The 22,369-nt window shown below is 42.3% G+C and overlaps 1 protein-coding gene across 21 annotated transcripts in view; it reads right to left on the bottom strand.

The window, feature by feature from the left end:
• Positions 1 to 22,369, bottom strand: part of Dst (dystonin) — a 385,515-nt gene that overhangs the window by 24,916 nt on the left and 338,230 nt on the right. For all 21 annotated transcript variants that reach the window (XM_076915117.1, XM_076915116.1, XM_076915122.1 and 18 more), the window contains 14 exons: positions 20,956 to 21,187; positions 19,786 to 20,012; positions 18,867 to 18,989; positions 18,637 to 18,738; positions 16,499 to 16,600; positions 15,032 to 15,205; positions 14,563 to 14,718; positions 12,520 to 12,717; positions 12,060 to 12,188; positions 9,563 to 9,733; positions 8,646 to 8,801; positions 8,159 to 8,365; positions 5,583 to 5,702; positions 1,448 to 1,617 (listed from right to left, as the gene is read on the bottom strand). In XM_076915117.1, the coding sequence (XP_076771232.1) occupies positions 1,448 to 1,617; positions 5,583 to 5,702; positions 8,159 to 8,365; positions 8,646 to 8,801; positions 9,563 to 9,733; positions 12,060 to 12,188; positions 12,520 to 12,717; positions 14,563 to 14,718; positions 15,032 to 15,205; positions 16,499 to 16,600; positions 18,637 to 18,738; positions 18,867 to 18,989; positions 19,786 to 20,012; positions 20,956 to 21,187 (2,267 nt within the window). The remainder of the gene's footprint in view (positions 1 to 1,447; positions 1,618 to 5,582; positions 5,703 to 8,158; positions 8,366 to 8,645; positions 8,802 to 9,562; positions 9,734 to 12,059; positions 12,189 to 12,519; positions 12,718 to 14,562; positions 14,719 to 15,031; positions 15,206 to 16,498; positions 16,601 to 18,636; positions 18,739 to 18,866; positions 18,990 to 19,785; positions 20,013 to 20,955; positions 21,188 to 22,369) is intronic.

A 22,369-nucleotide genomic window follows, 5' to 3' on the forward strand; every position in this document is an offset into this window, starting at 1 on the left:
ACTTATTTGAATGTTTGAAGCTGCCCAGAGCTGAATTCTAGTGCATCTTGATATAGGTTGAAAATCTGAAATACTTCAAAATTAAAAATTTCCCAAATATGAAAGTTTTAATCACCAACATGATGCCACAGAATAAATACTATATTATAAAACTGTATAACACACATGCTTTTATTTAAAACGAACAAACAAACAAACAAACAAACCCAGATTTCTAACTTTATCCCTGCAGCTTGGGATCCTGAGAGAGAGAGATGGTAGAAGATTTAGCCTTGGAGGTTGTGACAAACAATACAGAGCACAACTCTGACTGCCACCTCCCAAGACAAATAATCAAGAGAAAGTCACTAGGGGGCTTATCACATAATGCCATAAAAGATACACAGTCCAACAGATGAACCATTCTCAACACAGAAATATAAGAAAAATTACTTAGAACTTTCAGTAATGGACCAGTATGTTCTCTCTCTCTTTTTGTGACCTCTCAGCTGTGCCACGCTCTGTCCCACCATCATGGACTCTAACCTTCTGGAACTGTAAGCCCAATTTTATTAAAATTTAAAAAAACAAAATTAAAATGAAAAAAATCACCTCAGGCTAAATATGTAAGGGATATGTGTGTGTGTATGTGTGTGACAAATGGATTTCAGATCTAGACTAGAGTCTCATCCTCAAGATAGTCCATTGTATATACGCAAATATTCTAAAATTTAAAAAAAAAGCCACCCAAATCTGATTATTTCTGATCTCAAATATTTTGGATAAGAGTACTGACTTTTCTGACAAAAGTAACTAGAACTAAGGATCAAGGGAAAAAAATCTGAAATTCAGGATGTTTGAATCTTTACACTACTATTGTACTTGATTAAATACTTGACAGTTTTAACGTGAAATCTTAGGGCCTCACAAAAATCCAATGAAAAAAAGGGAGATTGGAAGTTTGAAGGAACACTGGCCCAGGTCAGATCAATGCTGGCCCAGGTCGGATCAGTGCTGGCCCGGGTCAGATCAGTGCTGTCTTCCATGCCATGTTAGGGAGTCCATTTTATTTCATATCCAATACCAAGTTCCTAACACAGGTGAGAAGGAGAAATGATAAGCCTCTCATTTATATTTTCATACAATTGTTCTACTAGTTTTATGGAAATTAAAGGAGCCAAACAGCAGAGTTGGGAACTGGGCATGGTGGCACTGCCATGGTGGCACTGCTTGTAATCCTAGCACTCAAGACACTGAGAGAGGAAGATCAGGGCTAGCCTTGGCTACACAGTGAGTTAAGAGGCCACTAAACTCCAGTATGAGACCATCTATAAGCAAGCATGTAGACCGAGTCAAAGCAGATATTCCTAACCCAAACAAGTTGAGATCCACAAGCTATGCCTGCAAACACCGCCCTACCATCTATCTGAGGCAGGTCTACAGAGACGTCAATGCCTGAACATCCTACCTTTCCACAGACTTTCCACATATGGTGTCCCATTTGTCCCTGAGTTCACTCAGCATGTTGTCCAGCTTCAGGTTGTCATCAGCCAGGGAGGTTTTCTCCTTCAGAGAACGGCCAGTTCGGTTGGTGGTATCATAGACAGAATGTTTGCCTCCGAGTGATTTCTGAAACTCCTACATATTTAACAAGAAAAGAGTTACGTTTCTGCTTGGGACTATTTGTTTGCTAACTGGTGAAAAGCGCCAAGGGTGGGATGCTGTTCGAGGCTGGGTATTCAGTCATTTGCTTCAGCATCAGGACCAGCTGTGATTAACTGTCATTCTCCACAAACAGAAGCTTCTTTGCTCAGGGGTGAGGGTACCACTAGCCTTTGTTATAAGCATAAATATTAAGGAGGCACTTTGATATGTCCCTTTAATAAAACAAAAGTAGTATATTCATCGTTTTGTGTCTGTGACCTCCCAGCCCTGGATCTTTGTCCAGAACCCTAGTAACAGACCTCAGATTACCTCTCAACTCAACTGGTTACTCTCCTGTTACAGTCATATATGCCACTGCTGTACCAGTGGGCACACGCTGCTTGGCAGACTGGTACTGTGGCATGCAAGCTGTCTGTGACCCTCTCCAAATCTCCCAAAATTGTGAAACAGAGGGCAGAAAGAATCTAAGAGCTGGACAATGGGAAGAGGGCCATTAAACATTATCTTACAGGTATGAAAACCATGGCATGCATAAGCTCACAGCAGCTCCAGTTGCTTATATAGCATCTGCACAAAGCTAAACAAGAAACGTAAACTAGTCACTCACAGGCGTGTGTGGGGAAGGCACGAAGCCTAGCCCAACCTAGGGGAGTTACTGGTAGGAAAGGAATACTATTGGGGGTGAGGGAGTCATTGTCTTTAGTAATGTAGTCACTGGTCAGTTAGTCATGATCGGCGGGCTATGCGCACACTCATGTCCTCACAGGTAGCCCTTGTTAAACCCAGTGGGTCACAAAGCGAAAACCAAAAGGACAGCAAGTGTGAAGGAGACTCGGTGGGAGGATAACAGGAAACGAAGATATGAGTGTGACCAGAATGCGTTGTGTAAACGTGCGAGACAGCCAAAGAGCAAATTGTGTTTTAAAGAGGCATCTCTAACCAATGGAGGCCTGACAAGGGAAGACATTGGCAAATAACCAAGATGAGGGCACAGCACTGTTCTACAGAGGGATGCCCTAGGGCAGAACTCGAGCTTAGAACTTGAGGGTTTGCTCTTCCTCACAGAAGCTCACGGACCCTAAGAGTAGCCGTTATGATTGAGAAAAACAAATTTCAAAGCAAAACAAAATCCTGAATCTTCTTTCTGTTTGTGTGTAGAGAGCTTGTGTATCAGGGCCTTGTGCATGGTAGCCGAGTGGTTGGCCATGGAACTACCTCCCTATCCCCACTACTTTTGGAGACATAAACCACGAGCCTTGCAGTGATTGTGGTAAAACAGGAACTGCCACTCGATGATTGAAATATTTTGGAGAGGAAAATGTAGCCAAGTATGTATGAGTCCAGTCTGGACACGATGATTAAATGATATAAAGTTACTACAGGGTTTTGTTGTAGTCAGACATCCTTATTGTTACCTAAGGTGGATGGATATTCACGGTATGATGGTTTGCATATGCTTGGCCCAGGGAGCGGCATGATTAGAAGGTTTGGCCCTGCTGAAGTAGGTGTGGCCTTGTTGGAGTAGGTGTGACCTTGTTGGAGTAGATGTGTCACTGTGGGTGTAGGCTTGGATACCCTTGTCCTAGCTGCCTAGAAGTCAGTATTCTCCTGTTTGCCTTTGGAACAAGATGTAGAACTCTCAGCTCCTCCTGCACCATGTCTACCTGGATAGTGCCATGCTCCTGCCTTGGTGATAATGAACTGAACCTCTGAACCTAAAGCCAGCCCCAATTAAATGTTGTCCTTTTAAGAGTTGCCTTGGTCATGATGTCTGTTCACAGCAGTAAAGCCATAACTAAGATACACAGTAAGGATACAGCTAATTTTTCTATGAGCCAAGATGTCAACTACCATTCTAGAGTTCTGATGGTTGTTAGACCATTAGAAAATACATTTGTTCTTCCCAGCCATGTGGGGTCTTATCTCAAAAGAGGTTAGAATACTTTTTCAGGATCAAATAGTTATGGTGCTAATGTAACATCTATATGGTACCATCCATCACCTGTTAGTTATGAGGTTTTGTGTGTGTGTGTGTGTACAAATTATATTCTTTCTGTGCAACTCAACAGTACTTATAAAGCCAAAGTTGTTTGTGGGTCTCTCAGGACCACTTCTTACCTAGCAGGTATTTCTAAGTATTTACAAAGAGAGCAGAAAAAAAGAGAGAACCACAGATGAAGATATAATCTCAGGAGTAGAAAGAAAGGTCCACTCAGCATTTTGTTCCTAAGCTCATGGGACTGGTGACGCTGTTGCAATGCTTGCCATTGCTGGCAACACACTGGAGTCCTATCAGATTATGAAGCACTACATGGCGAAGCTAATACCACCCTCGAAAGCTGCAACTACCCACTCTTTTGTTACTGCTTTTTAAAGGCTACACTTTGCATATTTTAAGATAAACAAATTATTTACTTTGTCCAATAACAGGAGGTAACCACATCAGGAAAAATTTTAGGTAAGAACACATCATTTCTACACGTCCTACCAGGGAGGATGGCACTTTCGTGTTACTCTGGGTGGAAAGCTTGTGTTTAGAATCAAGGGGCTGACACAAATTTTCTCCCTACATCATATACAAACTACACAATCTATCTGACTATGGACAGGCTGGAGCTTTCTAAAGGCAAGAGACCTCCAATGCTGTTGACTAGGAAAGTTTTCTTTTAAGATTGCTCTTACAGGCTTCCTTAAGATGTGTCCTGGAGAAATGGGACACATTGATGATAGATACCATTGGGTAAAATGGAGACTAATATTCTCTGCATGCTTTTTTTTTTCCCCCTGGGTTTCTCTAGCTCAAAATGCAAGGTTACTTTTCTTAAGATTGTATAATATTCATGTATAAATTCAAATAAAGTATCGTATTTTGAGCAAGGGACTGATTTTTCCACCACAGGAGTATGCTTGATGACGGCCACTACGGCAGCTCACAGGAAGAAGCCATCAGGCAAACAAGGCCCATCTGGCCCAAGAACACACATATTCCCTCCCAGTGTCCTCTGGTCATGACCCTCTGGTGAGTCCTCAGAACACATGTGAAGGTGGTGTCTAGATTTTCTGAGGAAGATAAATTATCCTACAATTTTCTAGCCTTTTTAAATGACCATGTTCTAAGCAGTCATTTATGTAAATGTAGGGGTCTGAAGTTGCGAACGTGTTCACAATAATCACGCCTGGCTGCTCACCCCACACCTTTACCTGTATGACCAATGGTCACTTTATAACAGGGACACAGGTACAAAGGAGCTGAGCAGAAGAGGTAAGTGTGGAAGGACTACCAAAGGGAAAATATTTTGAACCTTGTATCTACATTCTTCTAGTTTCACAGAGAAGCCGGTAACTGATTATCTGTGGGAAGGGATGGAATGGTATACATGTATGCATGAGCTCGCACACACACACATGTGCACACACACACACACACACACACACACACATTGCTATAGTTACTGGTTCTTGGGGAGCATTAGTCAACTTCGAATTTTATACTTGCATGCACATGCGTGCACACACACCCACATGCACATGCCGATTGCTGCAATTACCAGTTCTTGGATAGACTCAGTCAGCTTTCCCTATGTCTCTGTTTAAAAGGACCTGTTTACTTATGGGGCAAGGTTTTGTTATGTTCCCCAGGTTGGCTTCCCATTCCTCAGTTTCCCAAGCAACTGTGATCAAAGATACCTACCACTGCACCAGGTTCTGTGTACCTTAGACTCCATATTTATCCATTTAAAAAAATGCCAAGTTAAGAGCGTTGCTATGGAAAGCTGAAAACTCAGTATACTCTAGACTACAGAAGAGACATTCATTTCATGTTTCATTCAGCAACTGCAGGTTCCCCTACTGTCTCGTGAGGAACACACACACACGGACCAAGGTGGAGCCAGTGCTTGACGTGCACACCGGGCATGCTTTGCCAACGAGACGCTCACCTTGTGCTGTGCTAGCTGGGCTTTGATTTTGTCTGGATCATTGGCGATTTCCAGTTCAGAATCCAAAGATTTTTCTGACTCGTCCAGCCATTCCATCAGCTTACTCCAAGCTTCGTGGAACTGTTAAAAGAGACCCATATTTATCCAGGAAGTTTGTGGAGCACACGGCGTTTGCAATTTAGTATATTATAAAACAGAAACAACTGCCGATGGGATATACTAAAAAAAAAAATCATCAATTCGAAATTCCCCCTGAAGGAAATTGGGACCATTAGCAAATTGCAAAGCAACACTGGACACTACGACTATGGCCTGACGTCATACAACTGTAATTCAGTCAGCATGTCAGCTTACTAAGTACAGGAAGGAGCCAGACAATGCTAAAGAGAGCCAAGGAGTCCCTCAGCCCAGCCCACATTGTCTCCCTTTGTTTAATAGTTAACATAAATTCTCAGAATGCGTCTGTTTTGTTTATTTGTCTCTTTACACACATCTTGACATTTTTCTGTGCTCCACTTCTACGTTAAGAAAAAGGAACGAGAGGAAAAGGCACACCTGTCAATTATCTTTAAACGTGGCAGGCAGAAAAAAAAGGCCGTCTTCTTCTTAACGCAGGAGATAGCCGAGCACCGTTACCTCTGCGCTCAGAGCCCTGCTCAGGACTGACCCACCCACTGGGGTTTGAGAAGCACAAGTCCTGCCTTGCTAGCGTTCTGACCATGTCTAATTCTGTTTGCCAACCAGGAACCTGAAATTACTCTGGGTCAATGCATGTTTCTTTCTAGCCACAGGGTCTCGGCCTGCCTCTCTCTCTCTCTCTCTTTCTCCTGCCTATCTTACAGAACAATCTGGTATGTTACCAATTATGTAAGTGGGTACATGCTATTTTCTTATAGTAAATGAGGAGCTGCATAACAAAGGCTATAGTTAAGATCCCTGTATACCCAAACACCCTGATAATGAAGTAACGGAAGCTGTGGGACCTCAGCTACACAGTGTGGGCTGCAGGCGTGCACTAGAGAGCAGCTCATCAAGATTCTGGCCTCCCTGCCCAGCACGTGCTTCTCATAGCATGACTTAATTTAGGTAAGAAGGAAAAATAATTGAGGCTAAGACAAACTCCTGACAGCGAAAGTCACAGAACAACAATCAGTACACAGAACTCAGAGGAGGAAAGAAATGAAAGGAGTAGCCGGTGGAACCTAGGTGGCTCGGCTCTAGAACAGGTGTGGTAACAGCTGGATGGCTGAGGGCTGCAAACACGCAGGTTCCGAAGCTGCCTCATCCTACCTCCAGATCTAATCTTACACCACAGAAACAGGGCAAGCGCTATTCATTTACATTGGAAGCAGGAGAGTAGAAAGTTGGTTACTTAAATGAGACAGAAACACTCGTTAAACGGAGAGAGGAGAAAATGACAAGCAGCTCCCAGGATTCAGTGAGCCTCTGCCAATTAGCTGTTCAAACTTAGCACCTGTAGAGAGGAGTTTGTCAGGTTCGGAATTCATAGTGTTCAACAGAATCACTGGCGACTGATTCTGCTTCAGAGACTGAGAGCGAATTTGCTATACTTCTCACTCAGAAAGGGCTTACGGCATTCTTAACACCTTTAAATTCATATACTTTAAACACTGTAATGCCAGGCTCCTGTAAACCTCTTTTGACATCAGACAGTGAGCCTAGCTCTCCAAACACCAGATGCCAACATTACCGACACCAGACAACAGGAGCGGAATGGGGAAAAGGTAAAAACCATAATATCTGGCCTCAATATCACACCAAGTTTTTAGTAAGAAATAATAAAATAAAATAAAATAAAATAAAATATATTAAAGAACAGTTTCTGCCAAGTAAGGTGGATATATCCACACAGGGCAGGGAGATGGGTGATTTTCCTCTTCTCTGTGGTTAGTTTGGATAAATGTTAATTAATATCAGGTTAAGAGAGAATTGGGAAGCTCCCAGTGAGGTTTGTGAGGGTCCCTAAGTTAAATTAAAAGTAGCCCCTGCCCCCAGAGACTCAGGCAATTAATTTCAAGTGAGATGGAGCAGAGCAGAATCTTGGGGAAGAAGTGAAGGCTGTTAACAAGAAAGAAGCCAGGGAAAGAGAGGGACATGGATGCAGAGTTAGGTCCCTCAGGAAGCTCTCAGGAGGATGTAGGTCTGGTCTTCAGCTCTGATGTGAAGGAAGTCTGGCTTCCAGAGTTAGCAATATAACTCAGACAAGTGCCCCCATCTGAGCAGAAGAGGGGCTGAAACAGCAAGGGGGGAAAAATAAACATATGGCAAAATCAAAACTTGTAAGTTCTTAATGGGTCATCTATGAGGCTGGGCTATTTACAGCTTTTCAAGGTGAGTCCTCATGGCCTCAAGTTGGCTGCCAAGACAAAGAAGTTGCAAAGGCAGGCCACAGGCCTTTCAGGAAGCAAACCACACCTTGGCTCCTTATTGTTACACAATACGGGGGGGGGGGGGGGGGGGGGGAAATGAAAGAAAGAAAGAAAGAAAGAAGCCCTGTGATCACACAGTTCAGCAGCTCCAGCTCACTTGCTGCCAAGGCTGGCTGAGCTTCTTACCTGCTTGGCCCTCTTCCTCGCTTCGTCCAGGGATCTCCCTCTCTCTACGAGACGCTGGACCACCTTTTCCCACCGACTCTGCACGCTGATGAGCAGGTTCTTAATGAGCACGACATCTTGTTTCTGACTGAAATACTTCAGGTGGGTTCCAGTCTTGTCTAGCTCTATCATCTGCTCACGGTGAGAGTTGACTTCGTTGGCAAAGACCTTTCTCCACAAAACAGAAAGTAATTAGAAACAAGGGGGAGCCGGACTGACTTTTAAAACGTACGTGCAACTGTCGGCAATGCTCATGTTAAAGGACACAGGAAAGGTCTCTGGTGGGTAAGGTGAGGGGTGAATCCAGGAGGAGTTTTGGGGGGGGGGCAGCTGGGAATGAATACACTGCATAAGGAATAAAAAAAAAAAAGTCCATTGAAAGTTTCCAAATTACTAAACTGATTCTTCTAACATGAAGGGACATGCTTCCCAAAGAGTTCTGACTTACCCTGTGCTCATCAATTTGAAACAAGATGGTGTCCAGGATAAGACTTGGCCGAGAAGCCACATTCAAAGTTTGTTCAGCCTGGGTAAGCCAGTTGATGAAGTCCTGGAGGGAGTTGTGGAAGTCCATGGCTAAGTGCAGGGCCTCTTCCAATTTTGTCTGTAAAGGAAAGGGACTTAGGTGTTTGGTGCTCACAGTTGGCGCGCTGTGTTTCAGCTAACCAATGATGTTCCTGATGGGGTCACTGCCCTGTGAGGACACCATGTCTGGTCCATCAATGGCAGCCTACCATCTATTTCTAGCTGGTTGTTGTTTGTTGCGCTAAACAAAATCACTGAGAGTTCCTAGTTTATTTTTCTACTATCTGAAAAGCTGATAAAACGCACGCTATTGCATAAATTACGATTGATGTGTCGGTTTTATGTGAGAGATTATCAAACATATAAGTACAATCATATCATTCTCTTTTGTTTAAATGTGTGATTAGAATACAATTATTCATAACCTAGACCTTGTGTGGTTCATTTTTTTATGTGTGTGTATGGATGTTTTGCCTGCATGGCTATGTCTCAGATCCATTGGAGCTAGACTTACAGACAGCTCTGTGCTGCCATCGGAGTATGGGAATTGAACCCAAATCTGTCGGAAGAAAAGCTGGTGCTCTTAACCACTGGGCTAACTCTCCGACCCCGCGTGGTTTCTATTTTTAAAAAGCACCAGAGTTTTTAAGAACTGGAGCAATACGTGACCTGTGATACATCTTTATCTGCACTGTATCAATGTTCTCTTGATAGACTACTGTTTTTAACATCACGAAAAACCAAGTCATGAAAATGATACTCCTCATAGCTAGAAATAAAACACAGCCCGAGGATGGACCCATGCAAACGCTGTTCTGTCACGCTGATCAAAGCACGTACTTTCTTCTCGTTGAGTTTGCTTTTCACGGATTCCCACTTCTCTTTCAAGTTGGTTATGTCTTGGTCAATGTTGGTCTCCGCAGATCTGGGACATCGTGCAAGCATCTGCTGCCCCCTCAGACTCAGGCTCTTGTACGTCTCTTCTTTGATGGCAAAGGCCGTGCAGACTTCCTAAAAAAGCAAGATTGCCCTCATGTTACATGACTTGCCAGAGGAGGAAAGCTAATGGCAGCATTCTCTGACTTTTTAAAAAAGGATTCACTTGTAATGTGTGTCCATGTTCTGCCTGCCTGCCTGCATGTGGATCATGTATGTGCCGGGTACCTGTGGAGGTCAGAAGAGGGTGAGGATGTCAGGTCTGGAGTTAGTCGGTTATGAGCTACTGTTCAGGCGCTTGGAATCTGACCTGGTCCTCTCTAACACCAATGATTGCTCTTAACCACTGAGCCTTCTTCCAGTTCCCATTTTCTTTTTAAAATAAGGTCCATCCACCCTAAGCCCCTCCTCACACATTCATTTATCTTTCTGGCTTACAGAGCAAACCTGACAAACATACACTCTACCGATATTGAAATAGAACCAACGCGTACATCACACCTTGTCTGCTGAGAAATCTATCACTGCATGCTGCACATTAAGGTCTACAGCAATAATTAGCATGCTCTCACTGCAGTGACGGAGTCCGATCTGTGTGTGGGGCTAACAATTTAACTTCTCTGAGGAGCTCCTTCTCTGTAAACTGAAACATCTCTGCCCCTTTTACCACCATATAATAACTAAAAGAAAGGACTGGTACAGTTTAATCTTGTACCCAGAAAACATGTGATAGACAGAAAACAAAGACTCAGTAAGAAAGATACAAGTGGACAGAAAGACAGCCAAGTTACTGGAGCCACGTTTGAGAAATCATTGGTAAAACTTTAAATGTTTAATCTTAATGTTTAAATTTAAATGTTGCCAACGAGCATGCTGTATGTATCCTCTACAGTGAATACAGGGAAATCCTGCTCATGTACTAAACATGCCGCTAATGAAACAATGGATCCAACTCATCAAAAACTAAGACAGTTTGTATCGTATTGATTGAATCATAGTGTGGGCTCATTCACAGTTCTGATGGAAAGTTACATAGTCTACATCTTACTGATAGTTTCAACTTAATATTTAAAAAAAAATGAGAGATAGCTTTATAAAACCACTTGAAATACACACTATTCAGTGATGTGAGCGCAGTTACAATGCCATCTCCCCATTAACACTAACTACATCTTCATCAGCTGAAAGCCTTACGTCTTCAGCTTTAAAAAAAACCAGCACTTAAAACAAAACAAAACAAAACAATCCAATCAAGCACATTTACGGTTTCGTTTTTAAAAAGCATTAAATCCTGAAGCAGCCTCAGGTAAGTGAAAACCTATTTTGTTCTTATCTTTATTTCTAGCACAACCAGATCAAAAGGAAACCAGTGTCCTGGCCTTACAATGCTTTCTAATCTGTCAGGAAAGACTTAATCTTTAAATGTATGTGTAGGTGTGTGGGTTTGTGTGCACCGAATGCAAGCAGGAGCCCAAGGAGGCCAAAAGCAGGAATCTGATGTCTTGGGACTAGGCTTACTGGTGGTTGTGAGCTGTCAGGGAGGTGCTGAGAAATGAACTCTGGTCCTCTGAAACAACAATGAAGCCTCTTTCCTGCTGAGCTATGTCTCCAGGCTCTCTGTAGTTTTTGTTGTTGCTTTTGTGTTTGTTTGTTTGTTTTTAAACATGGAATTTTTAGTCAAAGGAATCACATAGGGTTACATGAAGTTCATTTTGTGTATCCTACACAAACTAAGTATTTTATATATAGTGTAAATTTCTGAAATTTCTAAAGGTAAGTTCTCTGCTTGCAAGTTCCTATACTCTTTTAAAGGGTAACATTCTGGAGACAGAAGTCATTATTAGTTAGTTAACAAGTAATGAACTACATGAAAACTATGGAAGAATGTCCAGGGAAGTAAGGAGCTATGTAAAAGTCATTCCAGGTTTTCACGAAGTGGTCGGTAGGACTACTTTGTTCTTCATGCAAATGAATCTTGCCCAGCTGTGAACAGCAAACCCAAACCACAGGATTACAGGAATTACTTGCACGTGATTATTGTATTATGATTATATTTAATTACAGAATTATTTTAGAGAAGTGTCTTTCTTTATACTTCAGGGGATAGCAGTTGATAACTGATACAATGCCTGGTGTGTGTGTGTGTGTGTGTGTGTGTGTGAGACAGACAGCGTAGGAGCGATAGAATGGCTAGACTTCTTTAAAACTTTTTTTCCCATGTGCTGACATCCTAACTTCTAAGACAGATTCTTATTTGAAAAATTTAATTGCTAAAAGGTGCTGTTTCTAGCAATTACACATAGTGATTTCTGCCACAAAACTTAATTTTTTAAACTGTATCTTTTCCCATTATTATGTCTGTCTGACCAGGGCGAGGGGGTGCAGAAAATACCATACGTACCATATGTGCGTTAAGCTGCTCCCTGGCTGTCTCCGGGAGACCACCTAGAGGTTTGGATGTCAAGAGATGACGCTCTGTGTCCGTCAGCCACTGCTGCAAATCTTCGATTTCACCGTGGAACCCTTTGGCCTGCAGTGACAGGTGGCTTTTAAGTTTGTGTCACAGATACTATCACTCTGCAGCAAGGTCAACATGGCCCACCCTGCTAAGCCATCTCTGTGTCTCATTAGAATGCCAGGTGCCAGGCCCAGTGGCTTACTACCTAAACACACTGGAGAATCTTGGACATAAGGGTATTAGGCTAAGAGCTGAAGCCCTGCCTCCTTATCAGCTTTGTTCTTTATCCCAATTATTTATACTCCTCTCTTTAAAGCATCAACATTAAACCTGCATCTGAGGGCTAGCGGGGAACACCCACATCACTTCAGCCTCGACACCACTGAGACTCTTCTTTAGTCACCTGGCGCAAGGCGCTGTCCAGCTGCTGCTTCCTTTGATCTGTTTTTTCCAAAATATCCTGCCAGCGCTGATTTAGAATCCTGAGCTTGTACTGGAGGTTGCTTGCTTCTTCGCCCTCACTTGACTCGATGAGATCATTTCCTGCTTTGTTGACGGCTTCCACTGTGGACTGGTGGGCTAAGACATCATTTTGGAGCACCTGAAAATGTTAGCGTGATCATTCACTGGAAACACAGTAACAGAGAGGGGTCTCACTTATCCCAAGCAAGCCTCAAACTCAACATGTAGCTAAAGACACTAAAATTCTTTTTTTTGTTGTTGTTTTTATTTTATTTTGTTTTGTTGTTGTTTTGTTTTTCCAGAGAGGGTTTTGCTGTATAGCCTTGGCAGTCCTGGGGATTTGCTCTGTAGACCAAGCTGGCCTGGAACTCACAGAGATCTACCTGTTTTTGAGTCCCAAGTGTTAGGGTTAAAGGTGTGTGCCACCACTGCTTGGCTGACTGTTTTCATCTCCTGAGCACTGGGAATGCAGGTGTGGGATACCACATCAAGTTTTAGGTAACGTCAAGGGATCAAACCTACGTCTTTATGCATGCTGGGTAAGGAACCTAGCACCTGAACCACACCTCCAGTGCACTGTGCCTGCTTCATTTTCTGGGTGTGAAACATTCTGAAGCCAAAGCCTCGTAACGAAAAGTGTTAATAGCAAGTTTTAAAGCAACAGACTTCCTTCCCTCCAACTTTGTGGCTTCCCAGATGGATGCACTTTTAGTTGACTGGCAGTCTCAAAGGGACTGCACAAACACTTGACAGCTATTACCACTAGGATGACCTTGTAACTGATATACTACATACTTTTGTAGAGATTATAATTTGATGATTAAGATGTTTTCATTGATTCAAGTCCATTTTAATTTAACTTAATCCTAATGTCTTAAGGGATATTTTTACTCCGTTATGCTCATTTTCCAAATATAACATTATCACACATCTAAGACATGTTTCATAATGACTGTTTTGAAAGAAGAAATATATTACTTTATTCTCTCATTGAAAGGATGCTGAAACTACTGACTTGAAAGGACTCCTTCACCTAGCGTTAGTTGCAAGTTCATTATAACCCTACCCTACCACTCACTGATGTACGCTTGGCAACAATTGAGAAAAGAATGTCATCTCTTATCCCATGTAAGACATCGCACATCTGGAGAGGAACCCAGGCCTGGGAGGCTTTCCAGATGAGACAGGCGGCCCCCAGAGTATTGCTTCTCTAGCGATAGAATCAGTTTCTGAGGCATCCGATGAGTCAGAGTTTTCCAAAGGCACAAACCCCACTGAGTAAGGAGTCAGGTTTTGCAAAGCATGCTCTTTGACATGTTAGCAGCAGGAAACACTTCCTTAAAGTCTGAGAGTTAAATACTGCCGGTGTCTACATCTACAGGACAATTCTATAGAATTCCTTCTTCTGATGCTCAGAGGCAGTGGAGACTGCAGAGCAGAGGATAGAAACTTTCTTTCAGCCTTGGTTTTGGCAATCTCAAGTCACTACACACCAGTCTTTCAAAAATGAAAGGCAAAAAGACAAGAGGGCCTGTTTCTAAGTCACACGAACAGAGTTAAAAGGTTCCTACAGATCTCCAGCCGAAATAACCAGGTTGGATGTCTTACTTCCCACACCCACTACACACTAATTCTAATCACTGGTGCTTTTAAGACAATTGCCAGATTTCCTAAGACGTAAATGCTTCTATAAACTCACTCCATGAGAATAAGCATAGTTGGTTTTTATAAAGAGTCATTCTGGCAAGTTACTGCTGCCCGGAGGCCCAGAGACATTAAAAGCCCTGGTAGGACAACAGCATTTTCAGCCTGCAAGTTTTTAGGCTACTTCCTACAAGCTCAAAAAGTATTGGACGTTAACTTAGCAATGTTAACACTGTGCCCTCTTGGGGCAGCACACTTCAAGCAAGTTAATGCCAGACAATCTCTGTCAAAATCACAATGTTAAGAACCCGGGATGGTGACGGTGACCAATGGTACGTACGTGATGCTTAGCAAGTTCAATCTCAATGGCTTTCGGGTCTCCTCCAACTGGTTTCTGTTCACTCAGCAGGCCCTTGGTGTGCGTCAGCCATGCGAGGAGCTCGTCCAGGGCGTGCTGGAACTGACCCAGCGCCAAGAGAGCACCCTCAAGCTTGTGCTGCCGAGAAGCAGAGGAGAAAAATCTGCTTAGACCTGGGCATCGTAAACGAGGAGCTCTTACAAGACAAGGGCAAAGGCCAACTGTTGAATGGCGACCAGGTCCATCCTCGTAGCTCATGAATCTACTCTTGGTCAACAACTCTAATTTGATATGTGTGTGTGTTTAAATACAGCACAAACGGGAGAATTTTAATAAGGTGATTTAGGTGCTTCTGAAGTTCACTGAAATTAACTGCTAACTCGATTTTTAATAGTAGTTTTTCATTACTGTCTGAGAGTATCCGTGCATGCACACAAGCCTTGGTGCTTACCTGTCTGCTGACAATCCGCTCATCCAGGCTATCCCATATCAATTTCAGTTCCATCAGCGGGTCCTGGACGCTGTGCTTGTCAACCTCCTCTGTAACTTTCTTCAGCAACAGTTCGGCTTGGTGGTTCAGTCTCTCCATTTCTATCTGTTGTTGATAAGCTTCTGACTTAAATTGCTGTGAAAAACAAAACATCAGAGGAATGTTTAAAAAAATAAACCAGAAATAACTCTAAAGCTCACGTGTCCCATTGAAAGCAAAAGAGGTAGAAGTTTCTCTCTTTTATTCATAGTTTGCGAATAGTTATAATTTTGGTATTTCACTATCATTCTGCACAGTAAAATTTAATACATTCCATGGAGAAGCATTTTTTAATATCTGATTTTATATTAGTGCACATGAAACTCTAGAAATGATGCCTTTAAAGAATTTACTAATTCCTGATCTCAAGCAAGCACACAGTATGCATTCCCTCATAATTTTCATGTTTTTACAGCTGTGTGGTATTTGTTAATAATTACTCCTATGTCCCACTGTTAGTGCAAAGTAATTTATAATTATTACAATTACCACTAGCAAGAAAGGCTCTCACCACATAGCTCTGGGTGGCCCTTCACCCCTGTTTTGCTCAGGCTTGCCTCAGACCCATGGCAATCCTCCTGCCTCAGCCTCACAAGTATGGGTACTACAGATCTGAGCATCATATATGGCTTTAGAATAACATCCTTCTTCCCACTCTTTCTCATATGACTGACAGGCACTTAATGATCTTTATTTTGCCAACCAACATTTTATTAGCAATAGAAAATATTTATTTGAATCTCTGATATTCATTATAGTGGCTGATATTATAATAATATGCTAATTACACTAATGGCAATGAACTATTGAATAATGAGGCAAATTATAAAAGTCTCAATAGCATGATCCAGATTTGCGCCCCCCCCCCCAGATACACCTACCCTCCATTCAAATTGGAGGCTATCTGAAGGGCTGTTATGTCAAAAGGTATGCATAGTCGGTTTTAAGTACATAGCTTTTGGAGTGAATTACTAATCTTGCCCTGCCCCACCTTTGCTTATTTGTAATTCTATAAAGGATAAGAAATAATTAAAACAGTCTTTCATATTTTTTTTAAAAAAACATTTATATTTCCTACATATAGATATTATTCTAAATCAATTTTAGGGCCTGTGAAATGGATCAGTGGGGAAAGTTATTTGCTACCAAGCCCAGCAACCTGAGTCTGACCCCTGTTCTCTGACCTCCTTATGTGTACGGTACACCTGTGTGCAAACACAAACATACACGTTTATAAATACACACAATAGAAATAAATAACACAGTTTTAGGGTCGTGTGTAATGCTTCAGTTATGTCAACTGAGTGGACTTAGGCAGGAAACCTGAAGAATCAGTGACTTACGGAACTTTACAGGCAGTCCCTTACCAACTGGGAGCTCCACACCTACCTTTAGCTCTTCAATCTGCTGCTTGACCGTCTCCAGGTCTGTTCCAATTGGAGACATTGTGGCTAACTTGTTGCCTGCAATATCAACCCAGTCGAATATTGCCTGCAAGACACATTTTTCATGTGTTAGCACAGGGACGGCCACAGCTCCGGTGTTACAGGGATAGGCGAGAGCTTGAAGACGTTACGAAAGGCGCTGGCCTCAAGAGAACTTTAATATTAAAAGTCAGATTCTAACTGGCTGAAACTTTTTAAAACCAAGACTGTTTACCCAAATAAAAACAGTAATATAAAACAGGTCCTCAAATGCCAAGTAAATGTCACCTCCAATTCCGCACCAGAGCTGGCAAAAGGGAATCCTATTCTTAAATTGTCAAGCACTTTCAAAGAAAAGTTCATTTGAAAACGTTTACATATTCAATCACAGAAGTGGAACGTTCCGTTTGCTTATATAAAAATATACTGTAAGAAAAAAGATCCAAATGTATCTATTTATTCAAACAACCAACAAACTCAGTGTTGAGTGGTTCACCTATCTTCTTACATTCCCTAGATTACCATTAAGATCCTGCACATATGGATAATTAAGGGCACCATGATTGCGAAAGACTTCACTATCCCCTACTTTCTCTATGTATCCTATGTTTCTATGTATCCTACAAGGCTTAACACACACTTTTTTTTTTTTTTTAAGGTAATGAATGTATAACAGAATCACTTTACATTTAATGAAGCTGACAGAAGAAAAACCCTATAAACTATCTGATAACGTTTAAACAATCATTAACCAACCCCAATTACTTAAGCAACAACCTGGGAAGAAAGTGAATCTCACGTTATAATCAAGCCTTGAGCCCTTCGGGGTACCCAGAACCACCTTACAACTGCAGCAGTGCAACTCAGTGACTCAAGTTGCCCTTTGTGACCAATAGTCCTGTGATGAAGCTTGTGTTTCCTGCTGGTGGTGAGGAGTCTGTGTCAAATCACATGGCTCCTATGAGACCTTATGCAGTAGCAGTGTTTCCTCTAGCCAGGGGAAACAACCCCATTCAAAACACTTGCCCTCGTGTCATGATGTCCCCCACACACAGACCAGGAACCCAGTGTGGTCATCACTGGTCACTCATGACTTTGCTTGTGCAAGTGTACACATGCGTGTGGGAGTTACAGTGAAATGTTATTTGTCATGAAAAATTATTCCATGTATTTCCAAGGCCCTTCCAGCTGGCGTGAAGCCTGGCTGGTGATATTTACTTTTACAGACGTAGAAAGAAGTGGCATACTGAAAGAGGTTAGGGAAAAAAATGTTCTCATGTGAGCTTTAAAAATAATATTCACCTTGGTGTTATGGAAATACTTGAGAGGGTTTTTCCATGCAGTAAGAAGAATGGAAGATTAAACTCCTGCCAACCTGCTAGGAAACAGGACCAAGGGGGTGGGGGAGAGGTGGAGAAGGTATAGCCCTGAGCTGGCCTGAAGAAAACTTTAATATTAAAAATCAGTTTCTGACTGGCTAATGAACCAAATGGGAACCCTGAAGAGACATGACAAACCACTGTTTCAATGATTATATATATGGAAAAGAAGAAAGCACCTTGATCTGGCCAGTTATGAGCCAATAGAATAGAATTCTATTTTAGTACGCAGGGAGAGCGCTGGCTTTGCAACGGTTCTCTTTAATTCTGGCTTCGGTTAAACTTGGTGGTATTTTTAGCCCGGGTACCTGTTTATTTCTTTCATCTTACTGCACTCAGCTTTAGAACACAACTCAGACTCTGTCCCCCACCACTTCACTGCCGGGCGTTCAACAATTTATGGAAAATACAGTATGGGAATATTTACTTTCGCTTAAAAAAAAAAAAAAACAAAAAAACTGTTAAGAACACTTCTTTTCAAAGCAGATTTCATGGATGTGTGTACCAATCCACGTTCAGACGTACGTATAAATCTGTATGTCTGAAAGGTGAGAAATATCTGCTAAAATGGCTGAGTCAGAGTAGCTGCAACTGTGGGAATAGATTTGTCTGTATCTGTGCACACAGCCACAGTGTTGGGCTGCAACCAGAGAGTTGAGGTACAGACATCCATGAGCGAGATCCTGTTTCCAGCTGAGACCAGCGGACGTGGCGGCCACCTCACCTGCAATCCATCCTGGTACTGAACGGCAGCTTGCATGGCCTCTTCCAGTTTGTCCACCCGGTCCTTCCAAGCTTTATTTAGAGAATCCCATGCTGAATTTAGCTACAAAACAAATGTTAGAGTCCTTTCAGTGTCAAATTTGCACTCTTGACTATTCATAAAAATGGGTGTCGCTCGGCTAAGTCCCAAGGAAGGCATTCTTACAAACGTGGAAAACAAGACATGCGCACCTCGTCTATGCTCTTCTTGACAATGGGCTTGTCGGGCTCCCCACATGCTGCGATGAGCTCCGAGCCCAGCGTGATGACCATGTCCAGCTCCTCCTGCAGCCCATCGATCTCCTCTCTTATTGCCTGGAATTCAAAGCAGAGCCTCAGAACAGCAGGTAAAGCCATACCAAAAAAAGACAAGGGGTCCGGTGGAGCTGCCCGTGTGTGTGTGTGTGTGTGTGTGTGTGTGTGTGTGTGTGTGTGTGTGTTCCTATGTGAGCACTTTGTTTTCTTTTATTTCTCAAGTCATTTTTGGAACACAAAAACAACAACAACAAAAAATGATTTAGAGAAAATAGTACCCTCTAATGTCAAATCTTTACTATAAAGGTGAAAATAACTTTGGGACACAGGGTGGGTAATAATCCAACCAAACCTTGAAGCTTATCACAGGGATGGCAGAAATGATTGCTGGGTCGAGGAAGCAGACCATGGAAGAGCACAGGGTTAAAGGAACAGAGGAATGCCTGTGGCAGCATGGCCACCAGCTCGTGTTTACAAAGATGCATACTCTGCCCTGCAAAGTCAGGCTTTACCCAGTGGACAGTGGGCACATCTGAGAAACTTCAAGCAGGAGGACAGAGACAGCAGCAAGGCTGGGGGCCAGAAAGGGCAGACATCCTGTCTTTACTTTGTTTGTGTGTGTGTGTGTGTGTGTGTGTGTGTGTGTGTGTGTGTGTTTGACACAGACATGAGCAGTGTGGGTGCAGAGAGAAGATCTTAGGGACAACCTCCAAGCAACATCTGTGAGTCCCTGATATCTTGGTACTCACTATGCATTCCACGGTCAGAACCAGATACAAATTTTAACAGGATTGGGGTGTTGTCTCCCTGAACTTTGTTCTTTTCTTTTGTAGTTGAATTGAGTTCTGTTACTTACCTCTGCTGCTTCCTGCTGCTGCTTTACTACTGAGGGGTCAATTCCAGGATCCTCCAGGTCCCTGATGAAATCTTGAGTGTCTTTGGTGGTAACGACCAGTGACATGTGATCACACCAGAATTTTTCTGCTAGTTCCATCACATCCAGCAGTTTGGCTTCCCGTTCTTCTACCAGCGTGTGGATGCTTCCCCAGATGAATACCATTTGGTCCAACTTATCCTGTACAGCTACAAGGCAAACAGTATCAGTGAAGACACTGGTTATCCTCATGTAAGCAGAAGCAAAATTTCAGCTCATATGGCAGGCAGTTACTCAACCTGTTAAATACATAGACTGGATCACAGGTTTTTGCCAACTGTGGTATAAGTGTAATCGCTGGCTCCAAGCCTATCCCACACAACACAGAACATATGGATCCACTCTGGCACCGCCTTATAAACGTAGATGCATAAAACTACGTGAGCTTAAGTGAACTCAAGTTTACCAAGTTTTAACTTCACAAAGGCTGGCCTTAATCCCAAAGACAATGAGTAACTAACCTAAGATGTGTTTTTTTATGCTTTCCAGGAATGAAATTGCTTGTTCAGTCCCAAGAAGGATTTGCAGTTCTGATTTATTCCTGGGATAGTCACTATATGAGCACTCTTCCCTTTGGCTCACAGATCACAACTCTAATATGCATGGCTACGGTTGTGATTACCGTTCTGGTGGTTATGGGATGGAGTAGGTTATGGGATGGATGCTAGAGAAGATACATAAGACTGTATGCACAGCTTTGACCTTATTGGCCTAAGAGGCTCAGAGAATACACAGTCTTTACATGACCACATTTTGTTTTCTACCAGTTGATTTCACAAACCGAGGAAGGCACCACAGGACTTTTAGGAAACAGTACATCTCAGTGTTAACATTTCAAAGACCTGGCGTTCTCTTAGGCAGCCATGGATGTATGTATATGTAGACATATATGTATATATGTACATATATATATATATATATATATATATATATATATATATTTGTATGTGTGTGTGTATATATATATGTGTATGTACATATATATATATATATATATATATATATATATATATATACACGTACATACACATATAAGACCAAAATAAATAAGTAAGCAAACAAACAAAAAAGAAGCTGAGCCTGTCTCATCACCTTTGGCAGATATGTCTTTCTCGGTGCCCTCAGACCTGGCGATCATCTCCTCTCCCCTCTGTCTCAGAGTCTCATACAGCGGCTGCAGCTTCTCCATGTCCACGGACACGCTCTTATTTTCACCAATCTGCTCCTTAATCTTTTCAACCTCGGCGGAGATGGACGGCGGCTGCCGCAGACGCTCTGCGATGCGCTCCAGGCTCTCGAGGATCTGGTCGATCTTGTCGTGAAACTGCGAGTAGAAACAATGGCCTGTTGTCTGCTTGCACATAAAACTCTCCCCCTCCTAAAAACTCAAGACCCTTTGCCAACATTTCCATCCAGAAAGCTACATCTGGCTGTGGCATGAAGCCATACCTAAAGTCAGGACCTACATGCATTTCCATGTGACACACTTGGGGGAAAAACACTTGAGTTTCCCATCAGTAACAATGTATTCATTAAGAAACAATCTACACTCCTTTGTAGCAATATGAATCTTAACCTGACGTTTAATTTTATCACATTTAAACTTATTTTTTTCTTCTGATAAGCTGCACATTTGGCTGCCAAAACTGATTATTTGTTTAAGAAAACCATTTTGAAATCCTAAAATGTATGAGTGCATGCACAACTCATAATTTTTGATTAGGTGGTTTGATTAGGTCCAAGAGATTTCATAAGTTATATATTTCCTCAATTGAAAAAGAAACCAGCAAATTAAACAAAATAAGAATATGTCTAAAGTTGTATCCCCAGTTTATATTTGATACATGGTCAAACACACAACTGGATGTAAGGAAACAGTTAATTTCATATTTATGAAGGTGTCATGTGCAATTATACAGTGTCATCAAACCCTGTTCATTTTAAACTCTGGTGTAGCTTCAAGTTGAATGAACCAACACTGTGCAAGTTAGCTTTAATTGCCAACAGACACAGCCTAGAGTTATCTGAAACAGACACATCCTAAAGTTATCTGAGAGTCTCACTTGAGGGAATTCACAGATCAGACGGGCCTGTGGGAATGTCTGTGGATGACTGTCTTCACTGGGAGTAGATGAGGGAGGGCCCAGCCCATGGTGGCTGTAGAAGACTGCTAGCTAAGCATGGGCCGCTGAGCAGGCCACCAAGAAGTGACCCTCCATGGTTCCTGCTTCAGCTCCTGCTTGAGTTCCTGTCCTGACACCCCACAGGGATAGACTGTGACCTGAAGTGCAGGATGACACAAGCCCTCTCCTCCTCTTGTTTGCTTCTACAGCAACAGAGAGGAACCGAGAGCATACACGTAGTATTGCACATGTAGAAAAAGCCACCCCAATGCCCAGCGTCTAATGATAAAAGCCAAAATCTTGAAAGCGGAGAACCTGCAGGTATTCGCAAGATCAACTTTCTGAAGAAAAAAAAAGGTCTTTAGAAAAACCCTGGTTCTTAC

This window comes from Arvicanthis niloticus, chromosome 17 (assembly GCF_011762505.2).
Source record: "Arvicanthis niloticus isolate mArvNil1 chromosome 17, mArvNil1.pat.X, whole genome shotgun sequence".
Classification (NCBI taxonomy): Eukaryota; Metazoa; Chordata; class Mammalia; order Rodentia; family Muridae; genus Arvicanthis; species Arvicanthis niloticus.